At 31.9% G+C, this 26,374-nt stretch overlaps 1 protein-coding gene across 2 annotated transcripts in view; it reads right to left on the bottom strand.

The window, feature by feature from the left end:
* Positions 1-26,374, bottom strand: part of LOC142220904 (kin of IRRE-like protein 1) — a 307,459-nt gene that overhangs the window by 69,296 nt on the left and 211,789 nt on the right. For both annotated transcript variants that reach the window (XM_075290317.1, XM_075290318.1), the window contains exon 2: positions 3,125-3,638. In XM_075290317.1, the coding sequence (XP_075146432.1) occupies positions 3,125-3,200 (76 nt within the window). In that variant the 5' untranslated portion in view covers positions 3,201-3,638. The remainder of the gene's footprint in view (positions 1-3,124; positions 3,639-26,374) is intronic.

The following is a 26,374-nucleotide window of genomic DNA, read 5'->3' as shown; positions in this document are numbered from 1 at the left end:
AATCCATTGTGGAGGGTGCATAAGATTCGGCCCGCAGTGTTGCCAGTATTTTCCGAGCTCTTGTCCCCAAAATCGATCGCTTTTATCCCCAAAAATCCCCAATTTAATTTAAAATTCCCCATAAAAATCCCCAAGAAATTTTTGGCAAGTTTTTTGAAAAAAAAAGTAAACGAATGGACTCTGCTGTAGAAAATCCGTACAAAATTAAAAAAAAAAATATTTTAAATAAAAAAAAATGTGCAATTTTTGTTATACCAGTTTGCGAGTTACAAAAAGATGAAGATTTCAAAACACAAAACTAGGAGACGGGTGCTCAAAATATCATCCGATACCAGCCCCCATCAGAGTTAATTATTGGTATAAAGAGTCATCGAGTCATCTTATGCAAATCCTCGCTCGAGAAATAAAAATGGGAGTTCGGTCAACATATAGTCAAGAAATAAAATTGACTTATCGATCAAAATGCGTTGCTCTTGGGCCACCTAAATAAATTCCGTGGAAAAAAGAGGAGGAAAGTTTTTTATATTTTTGAGAATCTCTGTACTTCTTTAAGCCTTTTTTTTAAGCATGTAAAAATTTCATATAAACCATAGTTCTTACTGTGATAATTACTCGTATACTGAACAAATATCGAAAATTCCCCACAAAAATCCCCAAATTTGTGGAAATTCCCCACCAAATCCCCAGGTCTCCAACTCAAAAATTTTGTCCCCATCCACGAAAAAAATATCCCCGATTTGGGGAAAAATCCCCAATACTGGCAATTTTGTCGGCCTGGTCGAACTTACGGCCGTATATACTTGTTTCTGTATGTATTGATAAATTTTGCTTCTTCACTCCGAAATAGATAAATCTGCTTATTTGCGTAACTATTGTGCCAAAAATGAGCTTCGTCGCTGAACACAATTCGCATGCGATGGGATTTCTTAACAGAGCACGCATTTACTTAATGAAATTTGTTTGTAAGACGATTCATAGCTATATTAGAGACCGAACTGCAGATGTTTGACAGTGAAACAAACACACAAAATGTGCGTTAGCTCTTTATACTAGTGTTGCCAAAAAGATAATAGCTAAAATATCATCTTTCCATAATAATTTCCATGAACTAAAATACAGTTAAATTGGCTTTAGAGTACACTGGAGGATTTACTTTTTTCTTTGAGTGTAATAAATATTTCATTCTTTCTTCACTTCTCCCCTTGTTCTATAAGTCATTTTTGTTTCATGTATTTTCTTTTACTCTTTCAATTACCTGGACCTCCTCCTATCCTCTGGTTGAACTTTTTCCTTTTTCCTTTTTGCCATTTTACATTCTAACTTTTCTATCCCTTAATTTCGTAGCTCTCCAAATACACTTTAACTTACATTCATTACATCATTCAAAACGTCATGATTCTGCAATAATAAAATCAAGTCCTTATGTTGATGAAGAAAAGGATAATGATATTGAAATACGTACCTCACAAAAATGGCCATAGAAAAATGCACACCAAGGATATTTGTTTATTGACGTGTTTAGCACAAATGAAGATGTTCATGTTTCCAACATGAACATGTCATAAGCATTGTCTTCAATTTATAAAAGACTGACTAAGAAGTCTTTCCTAATCATTTTCAGGGAGTTTGAAATGTCATGACAACCCCACCGCATAAAAAAATGGAGAGAAAAAAACCGAACAACCAGAACAAAATTAAATCACTCTTGTCCTCTGGTGTATGTGACCCTGGGCCATGGAAACAACATGGACAAGTATTTGATTGTTCAAAAAAACAAGCCGTGTGGGGAAGGGGCCATGGATGTTAAATAAAAAAGAGAGTTGAGTTTAAAGTACGTGTTTTCTGGCAATTTACTCTGAATTTTCACACTCGTGTGACCTCGATGTAATTTAATGAAAATTGTGGGAAATCCTTTTGACACTTTTCACAAACGGTCAATGGATGGAAGATGAAACGACAACACCTAGTAGTACCTGACCAAACAAATGTTGTTATAGTTGGGCAGGGAGAGAGAGAGGGGACGGGTGAGTAGAGTATAGAGCCTATCAAATGACCATGGTGAGGATGATGATGTCTGTAAAGGCGTTAAAATGTAAATGGGCTAAACAATTTTTTTTCACACTACCAATTCAGGCAATTTACCTTCTCCCCTTTCACCTCCCCCTCCCACTTTTCTTGCTTTTTCCTCTCCTGGTAATTCTCTTTTATGTCATTTTCATGGTATCGGTTCGAGGTTCGTTTTCTTTTGATTGCAAAATAGGGCCACAAATGTTTACTCTTCATCAATGACTTGCGGTCTCCGAAGCACTTATCCTTCAAAATGCCTCCATGTTTGGGGTCTATAGTTGGTTCGAAGTGTAAAGCTTTCTTGGTGGTTAGGTGATTGGTTAGTGGTGTTGGTTTGTAAGACTTTTGTTTAGCTAAAATATGGTGGTGGTAGTGGTAGTTGGCATTGCTCTTCTAGATTTGCCAAAATGATGATGAAAAAATCGTAATTACTGATGATTTGCTGGTGGTTGGCTATATTTCATCATTGGCCTCAGGCCACATAAAACTAAGGCAATGTTGTTGAAAGCTCTTCTAAAGAATTATGCTTAATGGTGGAGTAGCAAAATCGGGCGGGGGGAAGGTAGTTAGAACAATTTGTTGGCATTTGGCGATAATTCATAATTTGCCAGGCAATTGAAATAGAAATGACAAGTCATCATAGGCCATTAGGCTGTGCCTGCTCTCTAGCTCTCACTCTCACTCTCTCTCTCTCCCTGTTTACAATACACAACATCAAAATGACAAATTTACCAAATTGCTCCATTAAGAAATCCAAACATAAGCATTAGCTTCTAGGGCCAAGCTATTATAGAGAAAGAGAGTGAGAGTGGGAGAGAGAGTGAGAGTGAGAGCTATGGGTTTTTGTGTGTACTTAATGTGACTTCAAGTATTTAGCTTATCCATCAAATTGTCAAGTGGACAAATATTTGTTCAAGTTATGCAAAATTATTACATATCCCTGAACATGAGATATGTAAGTGCGTGCCTGTGTGTGTGTGTACGAATGTGTGTTGTGTGGTTTATCTCCTGTTAGAGAAATTCCTATAAGGTCTTGTAATTTCTAATTGGTACTTACCCAATAGTATAAGAAAGATTAGCTGCATATTAATCAAACATCCCATACGATGTAAATTTAGACTGGCCAATAACATCGCTCTCACAGGGCTCTTTTAATGGGCTTCAGCTGCTCTGGTTTGAGCGGCTGCTGCTCCTTCTACTAATGATAATACAATATCAATGTCTTTACCAAAGCTTTCTATTGGATCTTCTCTTTTAGTTTTTGTTGATGTCTCTCTATACAATTGCAAGTGGAAAGATAAATGTCCTTTTATGTTTCTAATAGCCTTTGTTTGACTTCGACATGGAATTGATGTTGATGGTGATGATACTCCTGTTGTTGGTGCTGCTGCTGCTTTTGATGTGAATGCTTTGCATATTTAAATTGACATTCATTTACAATAATTGGCTTCATATTCCAAAACATCTATTAGAGACTTTCTTGTTTTATTTTTATCGCAGGATCTATTTTTTTTTTGTTTACTTCCTTATCTGCATTTGTATCATCACCAGGGAATTGGCTGCGTGGTGGGCTAAAGAGAAAAGAAACAAAAGTAGAAAATACATGAGAATAACCTTAGAAATTATGGATAAAAATCTATAAAAGCAAATGACAATTTTTGTTTTGTATAATCTTTATAAAAAAAAACAAAACTTCCCGGAGGTTTTGTTTTGTTTTACTGAAGAGCTCTTCATAGCAAATACTTGTATTCGTTCGAATACACTCAACTCATAAATCATAGTCAGGTCTAGATTATTTAGGCAGAAAGATAAGATAGGTTTTACCTAAGCCATTTTTTTATTTTACGGTATTTAAATTTGGGTTTATCTCTTTTGGTGCACTGCAAAAAAAAAAAAAAACAAGTATATACGGCCGTAAGTTCGGCCAGACCGAATCTTATGTACCCTCCACCATGGATTGCATAGAAACTTGTACTAAAGTCGAATTACTTGGGTGGTGGCAGGTATCTTAAAACTTCTTAACACCGTCTTCTCAATTGTAAGTTAGTCCATACGGGGTATATATTAAACAAACAAAAAGGCCGATTAAATACGTAAATAATTCAGTTTGACAAAATTTCCAATAGAAATAAAATTTTGACAAAAATTTCTATAGAAATAAAATTTTGACAAAATTTTCTATAGCAATAAAAATTTGACAAAATTTTTTAAAGAAATAAAATTTTGACAAAATTTTTTAAAGAAATAAAATTTTGACAAAATTTTCTATAGAAATAAAATCCAATTAAGGACTGGGGAATTCTTTCCACTTAAATATGAGCTAAATTATTAGTTTTTGTACCCAAAAGAATAGCAACAAGCGAATTCCAATTACACCCAACAACAACAACAATGTAGCAATTTTAAATTAAGCCAAACGAAGTTTAAACAACCCACAAAACGGCGAAGAAAGCAATTACAGGGATTGATGGCAACAACAATGATGTGAAGTCTGGGCAAGATTTTCCACTTCCACAAAAGTTGAAGGTACCACCAGTAATCATAAGTTTTGTTGGGTATAGTAATAAAATTTTGACAAAATTTTCTATAGAAAAAAAATTGTGACAAAATTTTCTATAGAAATAAAATTTTGGTAGATTAATTTTGGGGATCGGCTATAGACCGATATGGACCAATTTTGTCATGGTTGTTAGCGGCTATATATTAGCGCAATATACCAATTTTCACCACGTACCAAATTTCAAACGGGTCCGATGAATTTTGCTCCTCCAATAGCTCTGGGGGTCAAATCTGGGGATTGGTTTAAATTGGGGTTATATCAAATTAAGACCGGTGTGGACCAATTTTTGCATGGATGTTAGAGACTATATACTAACACAACGTACCAAATTTCAACCTGATCGGGTGAATTTTGCTCTTCCAAGTGGCTCCGGAGGTCAAATCTGGGGATCGGTTTATATGAGGGATATATATAATTATGGACCGCTGTGAACCAATTTTTGCATGTTTGTTAAAGACCATATACTAGCACCAGGTACCAAATTTCAGCCGGATCGGATAAAATTTGCTTCTCTTAGAGACTCCATAATTATATATAGCTCCCACATATACCGATCTGGAGATCGGTTTATATGGGGGTTGTATGTAATTATGGCCCGATTTGGACCAATTTTTGCATGGTTGTTAGAGACCATATACTAACGCCATGTACCAAATTTCAGCCGGATCGGATGAAATTTGCTTCTCTTAGAGGCTCCGCAAAGACAAATCGGGGGATCGGTTTATATGGGGGCTATATATAATTATGGACCGATGTGGACCAATTTTTGCATGTTTGTTAAAGACCATATACTAGCACCATGTACCAAATTTTACCAGGATCGGATAAAATTTGCTTCTCTTAGAGGCTCCGCAAGCCAAATCGGGGGATCGGTTTATATGGGGGCTATATATAATTCTGGCCCGATTTGGACCGATTTTTGCATGGTTGTGAGAGACCATATAAAAACTCCATGTACCAAATTGCAACCGGATCGGATGAATTTTGCTCCTCCAAGAGGCTCCGCAAGCCAATTCTGAGCGTCGGTTTATATGGGGGCTATACGTAAAAGTGGTCCGATATGGCCCATTTTCAATACTATCCCATCCACATAAATAACAACTACTTGTACCAAGTTTCAAGTCTATAGCTTGTTTCGTTCGGAAGTTAGCGTGAATTCAACAGACGAACGGACGGACATGCTTAGATCGACTCAGAATTTCACCACGACCCAGAATATATAATTTTCTACAGAAATAAAAATTTGACAAAATTTTCTATAGAAATAAAGTTTTTACAAAACTTTCTATAGAAAATAAATTTTGACAAAATATTGTACAGAAATAAAATTTTGGTAGATTATTTTTGGGGATCGGCTATATATAACTATAGACCGATATGGACCAACTTTGGCATATATTAGCACAATATACCAATTTTCACCACGTACCAAATTTCAACCGGGTCGGATGAATTTTGCTCCTCCAATAGCTCCGGAGGTCAAATCTGGGGATCGGTTTATATGGGTGCTATATATAAATATGGACCGATGTGAATCAATTTTTGCATGTTTGTTAAAGACCATGTTTGGTCCGATTTGGACCGATTTTTGCATGGTTGTGAGCCCCATAAAAACACCATGTACCAAATTTCAACTGGATCGGATTAATTTTGCTCCTCCAAGAGGCTCCGCAAGCCAAATCTAAGCGTCGGTTTATATGGGGGCTATACGTAAAAGTGGTCCGATATGGCCCATTTTCAATACGATCCGACCTACATCAATAACAACCACTTGTACCAAGTTTCAAGTCGATAGCTTGTTTCGTTCGGAAGTTAGCGTGATTTCAACAGACGGACGGAGGGAAGACATGCTTAGATCGACTCAGAATTTCACCACGACCCAAAATATATAATTTTCTACAGAAATAAAATTGTGACAAAATTTTCTATAGAAATAAAATTGTGACAAAATTTTCTATAGAAATAAATATTTGACGAAAATTTTCTATAGAAATAAAATTTTGACAAAATTTTCTATAGAAATAAATTTTTGACAAAATTTTCTATAGAAATAAAATTTGACAAAATTTTCCAAAGAAATAAAATGTTTACAAAAATTTCTATACAAATAAAATTTTGACAAATTTTTCAATATATTAATGGAATTTTGACAAAATTTTCTATAGAAATAAAATTTTAACAATATGTTCTATAGAAATACAATTTTGACAAAATTTTCTATAGAAATAAAATTTTGACAAAATTCTCTATAGAAATAAAATTTGGACAAAATTTTCTATAGAAATAAAATTTGGACAAAATTTTCTATAGAAATAAAATTTTGAGAAAATTATTTATAGAAATAAAATTTAGACAAAGTTTTCTAAAAAAAAAATTGACAAAATTTTCTATTGAAATAAGATTTGACAAAATGTTCTACAGAAATAAAATTTTGACAGTATTATCTAAAGAAATAAAATTTTTACAAAAATTTCTATACAAATAAAATTTTGACAAAATTTTCTATAGAAATAAAATGTTGACAAATTTTTCAATATATAAATAGAATTTTGACAAAATTTTCTATAGAAATAAAATTTGACAAAATTTTCCAAAGAAATAAAATGTTTACAAAAATTTCTATACCAATAAAATTTTGACAATTTTTTCAATATATAAATACAATTTTGACAAAATTTTTTACAGAAATAAAATTTTGACAACATTTTCTATAGAAATAAAATTTCGACAAAATTTTTTATAGAAATAAAATTTTGACAAAATGTTCTAAAGAAGTAAAAACTTGACAAAATTTGCTATAGAAATAAAATTTAGACAAAATTTTCTATAGAAATAAATTTTTGACAAAATTTTCTATAGAAATAAAATTTTGACAAAATTTTCTACAGAATTAAAATTTTTACAAAAAATTCTATACAAATAAAATTTTGACAAAATTTTCTATAGAAATAAAATTTTGACAAAATTTTCTATAGAAATAAAATTTTGACAAAATTTTCTATAGAAATAAAATTTTGACAAAAATTTCTAAAGAAATAAAATTTTGACAAAATTATATATAGAAATAAAATTTTAACAAAATTTTCCATAGAAATAAAATTTTGACAAAATGTTGACAATATATAAATAGAATTTTGACAAAATTTTCTATAGAAATAAAATTTTGACAAAGTTTTGTAAAGAAAACAAAAATTTGACAAAGTTTTCTACAGAAATAAAATTTCGCCAAAATTTTCTATAGAAATAAAATTTTTACAAAATTTTCTATAGAAATAAGATTTTTACAAAATTTTCTATAGAAATAAAATTTTGGCAAAATTTTCTTTAAAAATAAAATTTGGACAACATTTTCTATAGAAATACATTTTTTTAAAAAATTTTCTATTAAAGTACAATTTTGACAAAATTTTCTACAGAAATAAAAATTTGACAAAATTTTGGATATTCACCCCCAAATCCCCTAGTCAAAAATTTCATCCCGATTCACCAAAAAAATATCCACAAATTTGGGGAAAATCCCCAATAGTGGCAACACTCGTTATAGTGCTAATGTGAGTATTAATATCTAAAATAGATTATTACTGATTTCGTTTAGTGTTAGAAGCAACAATCACATTAATTATGATATTTACATTTGTATTAAAATAAACCTTTTTGAAGAACTCTAGATTTTATTTAATTTGAGACAACTAAATTTGGAATTTAATCTATACAAATATTAAGTTAGTATTATTTGTTGATTTAGTTTATTATTTCTACAAAGATTTCTAACATTGTGGTATTAAATCATGAAAATGTTTACATATTATTATAGTAAAGTACTATGAAAACATTTCTAATGGACAATTTTGGGATAATACTCGTACAATTATCATGGAAAGTAGGGGAATATAATTCTGTCACAGGATTATAAAAGAAGGGGGTTGAGTTGTCATTTTTTTGAGAATAAATTAAGAATAGAATCGAAAATAATATCGTAAGAAATAACACCCATTTGTATGGTACAAAAAGGAGTAGATAACAAAGTTCATGATGTAACTTTGATTTCATGAAAGAATCTAGAAATAAATCTAAAAAAAAATAGTGTGGCGTATGAGTGTTCCTAATTCAATGGGACCATGGCATGTACGCTTAACCCACTCTTAAAGAAAATACAATTTAAACATTTTTGAGAATTATTACACTTCCAGCTTAATTACCCTTTCCCTTTTATATACCTATAGCATCTTTCAGTTTCATGCATTCACTTTCAAAACGTAGTTATTTATTTTCTCATCTACCCCAAAGTCAATTCCATTACTTCTCAAAAGAAACAATCCTCGGGCGTATAGCCCTCATCTGGATCTATACTCCATTGGATTCCTTGAGGGCCTAGAGAGTGTTAGTTTTCTTATATACGGTACACATTAGTCCATTTATTTCCACACATCCACATTATGTGGTCAGGATATAATCCCTGTGGTCTACAGCGATAGACAATAAAGTTCATAATGTAATTTAGGTTAATGTGGCGTTTAAGTATTATTAATTTGAGTGTAGCATAGTGCGTATGATGAATTTCTTGAAATTCTATACTAAAGACTATGGAAATGCTTTTTCGCCAGGGTTAAAAAATATACAGCTGGGAAAGGGAGAATTAAATGAGAATCCAATAGTCGACGTTTAGATTGTTTGTTATTTAAATTCATTTTTTTAAATATATTTTTTAAATAAAAATCGAAATTATATCATAAGAAATATCACCCATTTTTTTTACCATATAGTTGTAGACAATAAAGTTCATGGTTGGTAACATTGGTTTCTTAAAGAACCTGAAATCAAACCCCAAAAAACCTCTATTGCCACTCTGTCAAAAAGTGTGGCGTATGAGTGTCCCTAATTCAATGACCTATGGAACGTATACTTAACACACTCTCAAAGATTAAACATTTCTGAGAAATAATTTACCTCAAGCTAAATTCCCTTTCCCCCTTATATGTATATACAAAAGCCTATAGCCTCTTTCAAATTCATGCTAAAACATCTTGGGAAAAGTGCATTCACTTTCAAAACGTAGTTGTTTACTTTCACATCTACCTTAAAGTCAATTCCATTACTTCTCAAAAAGAAATAAAAAAAACAACAAAAATTCCTCGAGCGTATTTAGAAAGTACGAGTGCTTGTTAAAGGCAAACACAATCACATGCGTAAAGAATTTATACACCTACGCATACATAGATGGGCACTTAGTTGTAAAACTCCATGCAAAACTTTGTTGCTATCAGTTAGAGAGAAAAAAAAGAACGAAAAACCAAAGGACAGAGAACGACAAGGAATGAGAAAAGGGACTAAAGTTCATTGAAAGGATTTTTGTACATTTACACTTTTATGGAGTTCAACAACGGCAACGGCAACAGCAACAACACCAAACATTATATCTGGTTATGCTCGTTTCATTTTACGAGGTATATGCTGAAAAGAGGGTAAGGTTTTAGTGGCTAGAGATTGTTGTTTTTTTTGTTGCGCTTCTCCCTTAAAGCTTGGGTCCTTTCCTGTCTTCACAAATTGTCCTTTCTTGTGCTTGAGTTTGTTCACAACTTGGTTTTTGCTTTCAGCAAAACAGCAAAGGAAGCAGTAGCAGCCCAAGCTGATGTCGTTAGGTAAAGTCTATTCTGGTTTGGTTGCTAAGTGTGTGTGTGTGTGTGTGCGTATGTGAGTGTGTTTGTGTGCTTGTGTTTCTCTTTATATTAATCTTTATTTTCCATGTGTGTGGTGTGGTTGTTATTATTGCCCGGGATGTTTGGTGTTGCTGGTATTCAGGATCTGTGTTTTTTCTTCTTTTGCTATGACCATGCGAGCATCTTTCCTTTATTTTTTATGGCTAGCAAAAAAACAAAAATCCTTTTCTCTAGAATTCTATTCATTCATGCCATTCCCTTTTTACATTGGTTACAAATAATAATAATGAAAAAAGGATGTTTAATACAATTCTAAAAAAAAGGCACACACAGCTTAAGCTTATGGCACCAATACAGTGACACAATCACAATCACATAAACTTGTAAATTAGGCTTCTAGAGGCATACAAGAAGCGATGTATTGCGAGCGAGAAGCAGGGATATAAACATTATAGAGAATGATTATTGTTTGGTACCAGAAGTGAACTAGTCCTGTGACAAAATCAAATATTATTTAATGGGAAATGGAAGGCCTTTTATATTGAATTATTATTGGAATAAATACAAAAAAATCGAATCAATATTTATATATGGGGGTAGACAATAAAGTTCATTATGTATCTTTGAGTAAGGTGGCGTATAAGTGTTATTAATTATAAGTACCATAGAGCGTATGATGAATTTAGTCAATGAAATTACAGATCTTTACTAAGCTAGGCTAGGGATTGTTATGAGCAACGCTTATACGACTTTTTCAAAATTTGGAAGTTGGCTTTTCAATTAAGGTAACTTTTTAGAACAAATGAACATTCGATTCGAAATTATATCTTAAGAAATATCACTCATTTCTATCATAAAAGGTTAGACACTAAAGCTCATGATGTAATTTTGCTTAATGTGGCGTATATGTATTATTAATTTAGCGTACCATGGTTAGGTTAGGTTAGGTGGCAGCTCACTTAGACTATTCAGTCCATTGTGATACCACATTGGTGAACTTCTCTCTTATCACTGAGTGCTGCCCGATTCCATCTTAAGCTCAATGACAAGTGACCTCCTTTTTATAGCCGAGTCCGAACGGCATTCCACATTGCAGTGAAACCACTTAGAGAAGCTTTGAAACCCTCAGAAATGTCACCAGCAGCATTAATGAGGTGGGATAAACCAACGCTGAACAAATTTTTGGTGTTCGGTCGAAGCACGAATCGAAACCACGACCTTGTGTATGCAAGGCGGGCATGCTAACCATTGCACCACGCTGGTTCCCAAAGGTAACAAAATTCATAAGTAAAATAAAGTTCGACAGCTAAATCGATTGAAGTCAATTTTTCATTTACGCAGACAATAAAGTTCATGATGTAGGTTAGGTTAGGTTAGGTTATGTGGCAGCCCGATGTATCAGGCTCACTTAGACTATTCAGTCCATTGTGATACCACAGTGGTGAACTTCTCTCTTATCACTGAGTGCTGCCCGATTCCATGTTAAGCTCAATGACAAGGGACCTCCTTTTTATAGCCGAGTCCGAACGGCGTTCCACATTCCAGTGAAACCACTTAGAGAAGCTTTGAAACCCTCAGAAATGTCACCAGCATTACTGAGGTGGGATAATCCACCGCTGAAAAATTTCTTGGTGTTCGGTCGTAGCAGGAATCGAACCCACGACCTTGTGTATGCAAGGCGGGCATGCTAACCATTGCACCACGGTGGCTCCCTAGTTCATGATGTAATTTTGTTTAATGTGGCGTATAAGTATTATTAATTTACTGTACCATAGTGCGTATGATGTATTTTCTTCAACTTAGCAGATGACACTGAAGATCTATACTAAAGTCTGTGGAAATGCACTTTCGCCAGTGTTGAAATATGTACAGCCAGGCTAGGAATTGAATGAGAATCCAAAATCAAATATCATTTAATGGGCAAATGGAAGGCCTTTTATATAGAAGAACAAATGAAAAATCGAATCAACGTTATATCATAAGAAATATCCCCCATTTATACCATATATCTACCCAATAAAATTAAAATATGTACAGCCAGGCTAAGGATTCTGATGAGCATCAAATAGTCGGCTTTGCGATTTGCCAAAAAATTTGGAAAGACGACTTGAGATTTTTTCCACTGTTTTCAAATAAAGCAATTTTTTAGAACAAATGAAAAATTCCAATAAAAATTATGTCTTACGAAATATTATCCGTTTATATCATATGAGGGTAGACAATATAGCTTATGATGTAATTTTGTTTAATGTGGCGTATCAGTATTTTGAATTTAGTGTACAGTAGTGTGTATGATGAATTATCCTTCAATTTATCAGATGAAATTGAAGATCTATACTAAAGGGTTTGGAAATGCACTTTCGCCACAGTTGAAATATATACTGGGATTTTAGTGAGCATCAACTAGTCGGCTTATCGATTTTTTAAAATTTGAAAGTCAACTTGGGATCTTTTCTAGTGTTTATAATTTAAAATAGTTTTTTTTTATTAAATAAATGAAAAATGGAATTAAAATGATAATATAAGAAATTTTATCCATTTATACGATATTGGGATAGACAATAAAGCTCACGATGTTATTTTGGTTAATGTGGCGTATAAGTATTATTAATTTAGTGTACCATAGAGCGTATGATGTATTCTGCACCAATTTGCCAGTGTGGAAATATGTACAGCTAGGACAGGGATTGTAAAGAGTATAAAATAGTATGACTGATAGTATGACTTTATCGACTTTTCATGTTGTGGATGGTTTGACAAGAGCTAAATAATATCCACTTTAAATTCAATTTTGACTTTTCGATCTATTCGTTAAAGTTTGATTAGTCTCCACAACAGTCATCCAATTCTGATCACTAAAAAAAATTTCATTTGCTTAGTTTGAGACATAAAAGTTGATTAATTAATTTTATTCATCGGAGCTAGGCATGTATAGATTTCAAGAAATAATTTTCTTTCAATATATCTTAAGAAATATCGCCCATTCACACCATATAGGGGTAGATGATAAAGGTCATGACGGAACTTTGGTTAATGTGGCGTATCAGTATTATTAACTTAGTGTACCATAGTGCGTATCATGAATTCGTCTTCTATTTAGCAGATGAAATTTCAGATCTACACATAAGGCCATGAAATACACTTGCGAAAATTTTGCAACGTTAGGTAATGTAAAGAACATAAAAAGGCGAGTTTTCGATTCAGAATCTCCTCGAATGTTTCAAATTTAAAATAATTGTTTTTCCAAAATTTTGAAAATTTTAAATTATTTATGGGTGTTGACCTTTAGCGTTTCGACTTTCTAATTTTGTGGAAAATGTTCACCATATAAAGAGATTGAACAATTAAAATAAAGTTTTCGATTTATTTGCCAAAGTGTGGTTTATAAATTCGTTGATTTCTGCCACTAAAAAACTTCGATCAGTCGATTTTGGTTGCTATAAAATTTCGATTGGTTGTTTTGGACCTACATTTAAAATCGATAAAGTGAGCTCACACGATCAAGAATCCATTTTGAAGATTAACAAAAATCGACTTCGTTTTTCGATTTTTGTATCCCCATGCTAGAGTTGTTAGCCATCATATAAATGGATATGAGTTGAGAGGGTGGGTAAATAGCATTGTAGAATGAGTTTGTTTGGGTATCCAAGTAGAGCTGAGCCAGACTCAAATTTTGTTTGATTAGGAACTCAGTTCAGTTACAAAAAAAAAAAAAACAAACTTCGATCGAAAATGCTTTTTAAGACAATAAATCTCTTAATTAAAATTTGAACATTGTGGCGTATCATTATTAATAATACAGTGTACCATTGTGCGTATGATAAATTTTATTGTTCTTTGTTGCAATGACTTTGAACCCCTCAATTATTCACTTATCGAGATATTATTTCAAGCATTTTCTTTGTTTGTTTCCATTTGGCAACAAAAGTCAAGATGATCCGGCAACATTATTTGATCAGTTAGCATATCGATCATATAAGAAATTTGTAATTACTTATGATCATGTAGAAAAGGTATTTTCACTAAAAAATTGTGGGTAATTTGGAGTGCGACAAAACTGCGTTAGAGAGATGGTTTCTCTTTTGTGTGATCGCTTCTGCTCCCTTGGTATAGCTGACCTCAAAGCTATGATGGTCCCTGGCATGAAAATGGGATACTACTCGGTTGTCACAGTTTGTAGAACTCTTCTAAAAATGATAGATTTTTTACTGTTTGGTAGATTGGTAGAATTCTTTATGTTTTGCTAAGTTTAACAAAGAGGTACTTCATACATTTTCTATAGAAATAAAATTTTAACAAAATTTTCTATAGAAATAAAATTTTGACGAAATTTTCTATAGAAATAAAATTTTGACAATATTATCTATAGAAATAAAATTTTGACAAAATTTTCTATAGAAATAAAATTTTGACAAAATTTACTAGAGAAATAAAATTTTGACAAAATTTACTAGAGAAATAAAATTTTGAAAATTTTTCTATAGAAATAAAATTTTTCTAAAATTTTGGAGCGAATTAAAATTTTAACAAAATTTTCGATAGAAATAAAATTTTTACATAATTTTCTACCGAAAAAAAATTTTTGACAAATTTTTCTATAGAAATAAAATTTTGACAAAATTTTCTATAGAAATAACATTTTTACAGAATTTTCTATAGAAAGTCATTTAATTGCACTTGGCGACGTATGATCATTAGAAATACACTGTCCCATAGTGCGTATGATTTTTCATAAATTTCTTGTTAGAGAAATACGTATACGGACTAAGTTTTCTATAGAAATACAATTTTGACAAAATTTTCTATAGAAATACAATTTTAACAAAATTTTTGATAGAAATAGAATTTTGGCAAAATTTACTATAGAAATAAAATTTTTACAAAATTTTCTGTAGAAATAAAATGTTTAAAAAATTTTCTATAGGTATAAAATTGTTATAAAATTTTCTATAGAAATAAAATGTTTAGAAAATTTTCTAAAAAAGAATTTTGGCGAAATTTTCTATAGAAATATAATTGTGAAAAAATTTTCTGTAGAAATAAAATTTTAACAAAAATTTTCCATAGAAATATAATTTTGGCAAAATCTTCTAAAGAAATAAAATTTTGACAAAATTTTCAAGAGAAAAAAATTGTAACAAAATAAATAAAATTTTGACAAAATTTTCTATAAAAATAAAATTTTTTAAAAAATTTTCAATAAAAATAAAATTTGGACAACATTTTCTATAGAAATAAAATTTTGACACAATTTTCTACAAAAATAAAATTTTGGCAAAATTTTTTATAGAAAGTCATTTAATTGGACTTGGTCGCGTATGATCATTAGAAATACACTGTCCCATAGTGCGTATGATTTTTCTATAAAAATACATTTTTTATAAAATTTTCTATAGAAATAAAATTTTGACAAAATTTTCATAGAAATAAAATTTTGAAAATTTTTCTATAGAAATAAAATTTTTATAAAATTTTGGAGCGAAAAAAAATTTTAACAAAATTTTCGATAGAAATAAAATTTTTACAAAATTTTCTATAGAAACAAAATTTTGACAAATTTTTCTATAGAAATAACATTTTTACAAAATTTTCTATAGAAATAACATTTTTACAAAATTTCCTATAGAAAGAGAATTTTGGCAAAATTTTCTATAGAAAGTCATTTAATTGGACTTGGCGGCGTATGATCATTAGAAATACACTGTCCCATAGTGCGTATGATTTTTCATAAATTTCTTGGTAGAGAAATACGTATACGGACTAAATTTTCTTCAGTAATACAATTTTGACAAAATTTTCTATAGAAATAAAAATTTGAAAAAAATTCTATTGAAATAAAGTTTTTACAAAATTTTCTATAGAAACAAAATTTTTATAAATTTTTCTATAGAAATAACATTTTCACAAAATCTTCTATAGAAATAAGATTTTGACAAAATTTGCTATAGAAATAAAATTTTGAGAACATTTTCTATAGAAATAAAATTTTTATAAAACTTTCAATAGAAATAAAATTTTGACAACATTTTCGATAGAAATTAAAATTTTACAACATTTTCTTTAGAAATAAAATTTTGAGAAAATAAAATAATAAAATAAAATAAAATTTTTATAAAATTTTCTATAAAAATAACATTTTTATAAAATTTTCTATTTTGGAAAATTTTTCTATAGGAATAGAATTTTGGAGAAATTTTTTGTAGAAATAAAATTTTGCAAAATTTTCTTTTGAAATAAAATATTGACAAAATTTACTTTAGAAATACAATTTTGAGAACATTTTCTATAGAAATAAAATTTTTACAAAATTTTCTATAGAAATAAAATTTTGACAACATTTTCGATAGAAATTAAAATTTGACAACATTTTCTTTAGAAATAAGATTTTGAGAAAATAAAATAATAAAATAAAAAAATTATAAAATTTTCTATAGAAATAGCATTTTTACAAAATTTTCTATATTTATTTAGAAATAAAATTTTTATAAAATTTTCTATAGAAATACAATTTTGACAAAATTTTGTATAGAAATAAAATTTTGCAAAATTTTTTATAAAAATAAAATGTTGACAAAATTGTCTATAGAAATAGAATTTTTGCAAAATTTACTATAGAAATAAAATTTTTAAAAAATTTTCTATAGAAATAAAATTTTCACAACATTTTCTATAGAAATAAAATTGTTATAAAATTTTCTATAGAAATAAAATTTTTATAAAATTTTCTATATTAATAGAATTTTGGCGAAATTTTCAATAGAAATATATATGTGGTTAGGTTAGGTTAGGTTAAAGTGGCAGCCCGATTAAGATTCAGGCTCACTTAGACTATTCAGTCCATTGTGATACCACATTAACTAAAAGTACCTATTACATATGGGCACTTCTAGTTTTAATCGCTGAACCTTCCTGATTATTTTTCTTTGTTGAACCAACCAGATTGTTCCAAAAACATTAGCAGACTGCTTAAGTTAACGTTTTCCAGATCCGCCAGTAATCTGAAGCTATATGCTCCTAAAAGTTGCTTGCGCTTTACACAAAATGCAGGACACTCACACAAGAGGTGTTTAATTGATTCTTTTTCCTCACCATCATGACAGCTCATACAATAGTCATTATACTTCGCGCCAATAGTTTTTGCAAAATCGCCTATCAGGCAGCGACCCGTTATAGCAGATATCAGGAGTGATATCTGACGTCTCGAGAACATTAGCATATCTAGTGTGCGGTTTAAGTTGAAATGGGGCCATATTTGCTTGGTGTCGTTACAACCCTTGCAATTCTCCCATCGAACATTTGCCATCCTAACAGCCTTCTCACGCAGCATGAGCTTGCAGGTAGCTAGGGGCATACCAACAAATTCCAGTTCCCCTGGAATATGTAAGGTAGTCCCTAGCCTTGCCAACTCATCCGCTTCGCAGTTCCCCGGTATGTTCCTATGGCCAGGCACCCATATTAGGTGAATATTGTACTGCTCAGCCATCTCATTGAGAGATTTGCGGCAGTCGATGGCCGTTTTCGAGTTGAGGAACACAGAGTCCAAGGATTTTATTGCAGGTTGACTGTCTGAGTATATATTAATGCCAATATTTGTTGGAACATTACTTCTCAGCCACTTCGCCACCTCTCTTATTGCTAATATTTCTGCCTGAAAAACACTACAGTGATTAGGTAATCTTTTCGCTATTCGAATTTCCAGATCTTTAGAATATACTCCGAACCCCACTTGTCCATTCAATTTGGAGCCATCAGTATAGAAATCTATATATCCTTTATTCCCCGGGGTCTGTGTACACCACGCCTCACTGTTGGGAATTAGAGTTTCAAACTTTTTGTCGAAAAGTGGTTTTGCCAGGGTATAATCCACTACGTTAGGCACATCTGGCATTATTTTGAGGACCGAACTATGACCGTACATTTTTTCCGACCACAGCGATAGCTCGCGCAACCGCACAGCCGTTGTTGCAGCTGACTGTTTGGCCAAAATGTCTAAAGGCAATAGATGTAGCATGACATTAAGGGAGTCTGTTCCTGTCTTACTAAATGCGCCTGAGATACATAAGCTCGCCATACGCTGAACTTTATCTAAACAAGTCGGTTTCTGAAGTGCCGGCCACCAGACTACAACACCATATAGCATTATAGGTCTAACTACTGCAGTGTATAGCCAATGCACAATTTTTGGTTTTAGTCCCCACTTTTTCCCTATTGCCTTTTTGCACGAGTACAAAGCTACCGTGGCTTTTCTCGCCCTCTCTTCAATATTAATCCTAAAATTCAGCTTCCTGTCCAAAATAACGCCAAGGTATTTTGCACACTCACCAAAGGGAATTTCAGTACCCCCTAAGGAAATGGGCCTAACCGTGGGAGTTTTACGATCTTTGCAGTACATGACTAGTTCTGTCTTTGCTGGATTTACACCAAGACCATTATCTTTCGCCCATTTCTCAGTCATCCGGAGAGCTCTCTGTATAATATCTCTGATTGTGGATGGGAATTTTCCCCTGACTGCTAGCGCCACATCATCTGCGTATGCCACCACTTTTATCCTTTCTTTTTCTAGGGAAACCAGAAGGTTGTTTATAGCAACATTCCAAAGAAGAGGTGATAGAACTCCTCCTTGGGGAGTGCCTCTGTTCACATACCTTTGTATGTTTGCTTGCCCTAGTGTGGCTGAAATACGTCTCTTTATTAGAAGTTCGTCTAACAGCCTAAGTATACCTGGATCAACATTCAGAGTTGTCAGTCCATTTAATATCGAGCTCGGATGGACATTATTGAACGCCCCTTCGATGTCTAGAAACGCCACGATTGTGTATTCTTTGACAGATAGTGAGCTTTCAATAAAGCTGACTAGTTCATGCAATGCGGTCTCAGTAGACCTGCCCTTCGAGTATGCATGCTGTCGTTTCGAGAGCAAACTTGAATCCACGCTAGTTCTAAGATACATGTCTATCATCCTCTCCAGGGTCTTAAGTAGGAATGAGGACAAGCTGATTGGTCGGAAATCCTTCGCACTCGAGTGAGAGGCTTTTCCTGCTTTAGGTATGAAGACGACTTTTGTTTCCCTCCACTTTTCTGGAATATATGCTAAGTTTACACATCGTTTATATATCACCGTCAACCAGGGGATAACTCTTTCAGCCACTGCCTGTAACTCCGCCGGAGTAATTCCATCAGGTCCGGGGGATTTGAATGGTCCAAAGCTATTTAAAGCCCATTTTATTCTAGATTCCGACACAATTTCCTCGATAGGAAATGATCGCTGAGCCTCTGTTACACCGCCGGAACATGGTTCAACCGTCTGATTTCCAGGGAAGTGTGTGTCCAAAAGTACCTCCAACGTCTCCTCACTGGACGTTGTCCAATTTCCCTCCGATGTTTTAATGAAACCCGGAGCGGTGTTAGTGGATGCTAGTACCTTCCGTAGTCTGGAAGCCTCTGACGTATTCTCAATACTGCTACAGTAATCATCCCAAGAGTTTTGTTGAGACCTTCTCAGTTCTCGTTTATATTCTCTCAGATTCATCTTGTAAGTGTCCCAATCCTCCGGAGCTCTTGTGGACTTTGCTTTGTTAAAGAGCTTCCTGCAGGATTTCCTCATATTACTTAACTCCGTAGTCCACCATGGCGGCCGATTTTTTCCCCTTGGCTTTCCTCTAGGGCAAGCAGCTTTCAGTGAAATGTTGAAGGCCTTAGTAATCCGCTCCACTGCGTGTTCGATATCTTGCACAGTGCCCATATTTGTCTCCGGCATTTCCGGTATCATCGAATTGAACGATTCCCTATACCTATTCCAATCAGCTTTCCTAACATTTGGCGGAAATATGGTCTTTGAAGTACGAACAGCCAATCTGAAACTGATGTAGCGATGATCTGAGAAGCTATGTTCCCTCAAAACTTGCCACTCAGATATCTTATCATTCAGTTCCGGAGAGGTCAACGTTACGTCCAAAACCTCTTGTCTGTTCCTGGTGACGAAGGTTGGTGCATCTCCCTTATTGCAAACTACCAGGTTAGTACGCAAAATAAACTCTATTAGCGACTCTCCCCTTGCATTAGTATCACTACTTCACCAAATACTATGATGTGCATTTGCATCGCATCCCATAATGAGTTTTGTCTTTGTTTTTAGTGACTCCTCAACTAAGGTCTTAACGGCACAGGGTGGCATCTCCCTATCATGTCCCATGTAGATCGAAGATACCCAATATTTGCATGTGGATATCTCTAGACTGGCTACGACAGTGTCTGCATTGCTCAATGAAGGAAGCAGAAACAAGTTTAGTTCGTTTTTAGCAATTATACATGCTCGATTTATATCGGTACCGGTATTATGCAAAAGTTTGAAACCCGGAGTGCTTAATTCACAGATCTTGTTCTTATATATGTGTGGTTCTTGAATAAGAACTATATCTATGTCTCCTTTCATCAGGAGAACTTTTAAGGCAGCACAAGCGGCCTTACAATGGTGAAGATTTATCTGGAGGAACCGTAGAACCATCCAAATTTTCAACCACCGTCACATCAGCCGCTTCAATTGAGTCATCAAGGGCTTCCTCTTCACAGATCTCGGTGACTCTCGCAACAATCCGCGGTTCAGTTTTGGTGAGGCTTGAGCCTGTAGAAACTTCCCGCATATGATTTTCGCCATAGTCTGCAGGTTTTATGTCTCCTTCGGCTTCGCTAGGAGATTTTTCCACTGCTGACTCTACCGGAGGCTTGTCCGTTTCGGAATCCTTTGGCTGATCGCTTTTGTATACCTTCATATGGATATCATGAAAGCCATAACTTACGCGTCCTTGGGTCTGGGCTAGATGTGGCAGCGACTCTATGTTTAATATAAACACCGCATGTCGTCTTGGTCCATCCACCTCACCCAAACGACCAACCTTCCAATCGGCGGTTGGAAGATCTGGGTTACATTCTTTTAGTCTCTCTAGTATTGACTCAGGATCAGGAGGGTTTGCCGGTATCCATGCATGTGCTCTAGGTTTAGCCGGTATGTCTTTTTTATCGACTAACTCCAAAGCGGCTCCTTCCCAAACTTCACCAATTAGCATCAATGCAGCTTTAAAGCAATCCATAGACCTCTGGTCTGCAAAAGCTATTAACTTATATCGTCCTTGATACCATCCAGCATCTTGCCGTCGAGGACTTGGTCCGGGAAACTTTTTTCGCACCTCTGAGTAGACACCAGACATCGCGTTCTCAATTTCCCCCCATTTTTGCCTTGGAATCATACCGTCCAATGCTCCTTTATTAATAATAGCCATCACAAGGCTGTCTTTTGCAACTGAGGCAAACGATCTTTGATCCCGTTTAGAGGATGGCAGCTCATCCGGTGATCGTTCCCTTTTTCCAGCTTCAAGAATTCCTTGAGCCCATTTTAAGGAATCGCTTTGCTTAGCCGACAACGTGCTTGGGTCGACTGATCCTAATTTCTTTAGGATAAACAAAGCATTTCTTCGTTCCTTGAATCTCTTTCGAGAGGGATTGCCTCCTTTTGATGTCGTCACCTTAGAAAAGGTTCGACTTGCCAAAGTGTCACCGCCAGTCGACCCGTCTACAGGTCGACTAATTGGGCCTGACTCTTGGTCGATGCCCAAATTTATAACTTCAGTCGTTACCCGTCCACTGGGCCCTGAAGTTAGCAACCCAGTGGATGGCTTTGAATTTCGCTGCATGGTGGTTTATTATTTCCACCACACGTGAAATTCGTAATAAGTACTTATTACGATGAAATACTCCGCTATTAAAAAAACACGTCCGTTCAGTTCGACGGTTGAAAAAATTGTCTGTAGAAATAAAATTTTAACAAAAATTTTCCATAGAAATATAATTTTGGCAAAATCTTCTAAAGAAATAATATTTTGATAAAATTTTCTATGAGAAAAAAATTGTGACAAGATAAATAAAACTTTGACAAAATTTTCTATAGAAATGAATTTTTTTACAAAATTTTCTATAAAAATAAAATTTGGGCAAAATTTTCTATAGAAATAAAATTGTGACACAATTTTCTACAAAAATAGAATTTTGGCAAAATTTTCTATAGAAAGTAATTTAATTGGACTTGGTGGCGTATGATCATTAGAAATGCACTGTCCCATAGTGCGTATGATTCTTCATAAATTGTTAGAGATACGTATATGGACAAAATTTTCTATAGAAATACAGTTTTGAAAATTTCTATAGAAATAAAATTTTAACAAAATTTTCGATTGAAATAAAATTTTGACAAAATTTTATATAGAAATAAAATTTTGACAACTTTTTCAATAGAAATAAAATTTTGACAAAATTCTCTATAGAAATAAAATTTTGACAAAATTTTCTGTAAAAAGTTTTTGACAACATTTTCTATAGAAATGAAATTTTGACGAAATTTTCTTTTGAAATAAAATTGTGAAAAAAAAAATTTATAGAAAAAAATTTTGACAAAAATTTCTATAGAAATCGAATTTTGGCAAAATTTTCTATAGAAATATAATTTTGCCAAATTTTTCTATAGAAACAAAGTTTTGACAAATTTTTCTATAGAAAAAAATTTTGACAAAATAAATACAATTTTGATAAAATTTTCTATAGAAATAACATTTTGACAAACTTTTCTATAATAATAAAATTTTAAAAAATTTTCTATAGAAATTAAATTTTGATAAAATTTTATATAGAAATAGAATTTTGGCAAAATTTTCCATAGAAATATAATTTTGGTGAAATTTTCTATAGAAATATAATTTTGGTGAAATTTTCTATAGAAATAAAATTTTGACACAGTTTTCTATGGGAGTAAAATTTTGACACAGTTTTCTATCGAAGTAAAATTTTGAAAATTTTTTGTTGAAATCTCGATAATCTTAAAAGTGACTTTCTGGATGTTTCCTGATGTTCACTATATATAATTTTTCTATTGGAAAACAAAGATCATGACTATTACAATCCACATTTGATTGAATTTAGTGGCGTATAATCATTAGAAATACACGTATGATATTTCATAATTTTCTTGTTAGAGAAATACGTATACGTACCATTTATTCTGAGATACCACAAAAGGCCTGTCTCGCAAAAGCCTTAGCGATGATCCTTCAATTTGTGCGTAGCTCTATTACTTTGTATATTGGTTTGTGGAATAGTGTTTGCTCTTTGTTCTACAGTTGTGGTCAGTATATGAGCATAGCTTTAGGCCAAAAAACCGATATAAAATCTGGTGCGTCTGGAATTTTTATTGGCCCATTTTACCCTTTTGAATTATTCTCATGCGTTTTTTTTTCATCTAAGAAAATTATATTTGTTTAGCTTCAAGCATGACATCACAAAAGATATGGCCAGTTATTTATACACCACACGACATTTGAATAAGGAAGATGATACTTTAACAAAAAACGAACTTCTATTCAATTCTAGAGACTCGATCACAAAAAGAATGAACTAAGAGGGAGGGTTGTGCCAATGCTATTTGTAAATCCCAAGAAGAAAAAAAAATAATTTTAAAGTGCTCTAGCTTATGTTGAAGTAAACGTGAGTATGATTTCGAATAAGAAGCTTAGTGCATAGTTGTGTTGTCCAAAGGATTTGCTTTCAATGTTTGATATTATCTACAATTGTGGCCAGTGGAATAAAGGACTATTAGAAATGGTATTTCCGTATTTCATACCCTAAGATTTGTTTTTTTGTTGTGGAAGAGGAGAAAGAAATGAAATAAATATTGGCTTATGAAGAATTTCTTTTTTTTTGTGGCATTTCATTGCATGTCAACTGCATAGTCCATTATTGCTTGCTAACACAACATCAGTGGCTATTGGAGAATCTGATCAAAATACACAACTAAAGGTAATTTAAATATTTTCCCTCAACAAGAAATGTCCGCAAAAGCTGTCATTGATGAAAAACCACAAACTTTGTAACTCATTTCTGGGGTATACCAAACGAAAGTTTCTAAACATTGTCATGGTTGTGGTCTTAACTTGCTTTTCCACAAAAAAACCACATTACACTGGGGTATATGTTAGACTCTCGTCGCTCTGCATGACATTGCGTCATATGACCACTTCATGAATATTCCTTGATGTTGTTTCTTGCCCACGAACAAAAAAGTTTTGTCAAGTTACCATTTAATGAATATTCCTTTACATTGTTACAGGCATCCCTAAGGTTAATGGATGATCTATATTCGGAGTTATTTTTTCGAAAGGAATACACAATCGTACCATAAAGCATCATCTCTTTATATGCTCAAATGCATAGAGGAAAAGATTTTTTGTGGCAAACAATTTTTACATGCAAATGAAAAAAATGTCGACAAAATTCTCATAGCGAAAAAAAAAAATTTATAGCAACTAAATTTTCACAACATATCCTATTGGAAAAAAAATTAACAAATTTTCCTATAGGAAAAAGATTTTGGCTAAATTGTCTAGAGATAAGATTTTTTTTTTTAAATTTCCAATAGAAACATAATTTTGTAAAAGTTTTCTGTAGAAATAAAATTTTGACAACAAAAACGAATAAAATTTTGAAATAAAATTTGGCAACAAAAAACGAATAAAATTTTGAAAAGATTTCCCATAGTAACAAATATTGTAGCAATATTTAAAAATTTGACATAATATCCGATAGCAACAAAATTTTCATAAAATTTCTTATAGCATTGGAATTTTGACAGAATTTCCTATAAAAAAGAAATTTTGATAAAATTACAAACAATATTTTGAAAAAAATTTCCAATTGCATTGAAATTTTGACAAAATTTCCTTTAACAAAGAAATTTGGAGAATATTTCTCTAGCATTTGAATGTTGACATAATTTTATTGTTTCGTTTTATTTTATTCATTCTTTTTTTTTTCAAATTGCATTGATTATCTATGATGTACATTCGTGACTTTGGTTGTACAAAGTATATAAGAGTACTCTAGTATATGTAATGATATAAAGGCTTATTATTTAGCCTCTCATTAATATTTTTTATGGTGTTTGGAAAGTAAATATGTCGAAAATGGTTGGGAAGACAAGTTGTAACTATAGGCTAAAAAATGAGCCATTATATTATTACATCTACCAGAGTCCATTAATATACTTCGTAAAATAACAGTGAGTCATAGATGATGATTCTTTGGAAATGAAATTTTTACAAAATTTGCTATGAAAATAAAAATTTGCCAAAATTTTTTATAGAAATAAAATTTGGACAAAAATTTTGATAAAATGTTCTATGGACATAAAACGTTGACAGAAGTTTTCGTGGAAATAAAATATTGACAAAATTTTCTATGGAAATAAAATTTTGACAAACTTACCTATAGAAATAAAATTTTGGCAAAATTTTCAATAGAAATAAAATTTTGACAAAATTTTCTATAGAAATAAAATTTTGACAACATTTTTTATAGAAATAAAATTTGTATTTTTTTTTTATGGACACAACATTTGTACTAAATTTTCTATAGAAATAAATATTGACAAGATTTTCTATAGAAAGAAAATGTTGACAAAATTTTCTATGGAAGTAAACTTTTGACAAAATTTTCGATGGAAATAAAATTTTAACAAAATTTTCTATGGAAAAAAATATTGATAAAATTTCCTATGAGAATAAAATGTTGATACAATTTTATATGGGAATAAAATCTTTGTCCAAATTTTCTACGGAAATAAAATTTGGACAATGATTTTTATTAAAATAAAATTTTGACACAATTTTCTATAGAAAAAAATTTTGACAAAATTTGCTACGAAAATAAAATTTTGACAAAATTTTCTATAAAAAAAATTTTTTTGACAAAATTTTCTATGGAAATGCAATTTTGAGACAATTTTCTATTAAAATAAAATTTTGACAAAAGGTTGACAAAATTATTATAGAAGTAAAATTTTGACAAAAATTTTTATAGAAATTAAATTTTTACAAAATTTTCTATGGAAATAAGAGGTTAACAAAATTTTTTATTAAAATAAAATTTTTACAAAATTTTTATTAATTAATTTTATTAAAATAAAATAAAAAAAAAAAAATTTTTACAAAATTTTTATTAAAATAAATTTTTGACAAAATTTTTATTAAAATAAATTTTTGACAAAATTTTT

Source organism: Haematobia irritans, chromosome 1, assembly GCF_050003625.1.
Source record: "Haematobia irritans isolate KBUSLIRL chromosome 1, ASM5000362v1, whole genome shotgun sequence".
In the NCBI taxonomy this organism is placed as follows: Eukaryota; Metazoa; Arthropoda; class Insecta; order Diptera; family Muscidae; genus Haematobia; species Haematobia irritans.
Note: the sequence above shows the minus strand (reverse complement) of the source record. Positions and strands in the feature narration are given on the sequence as shown.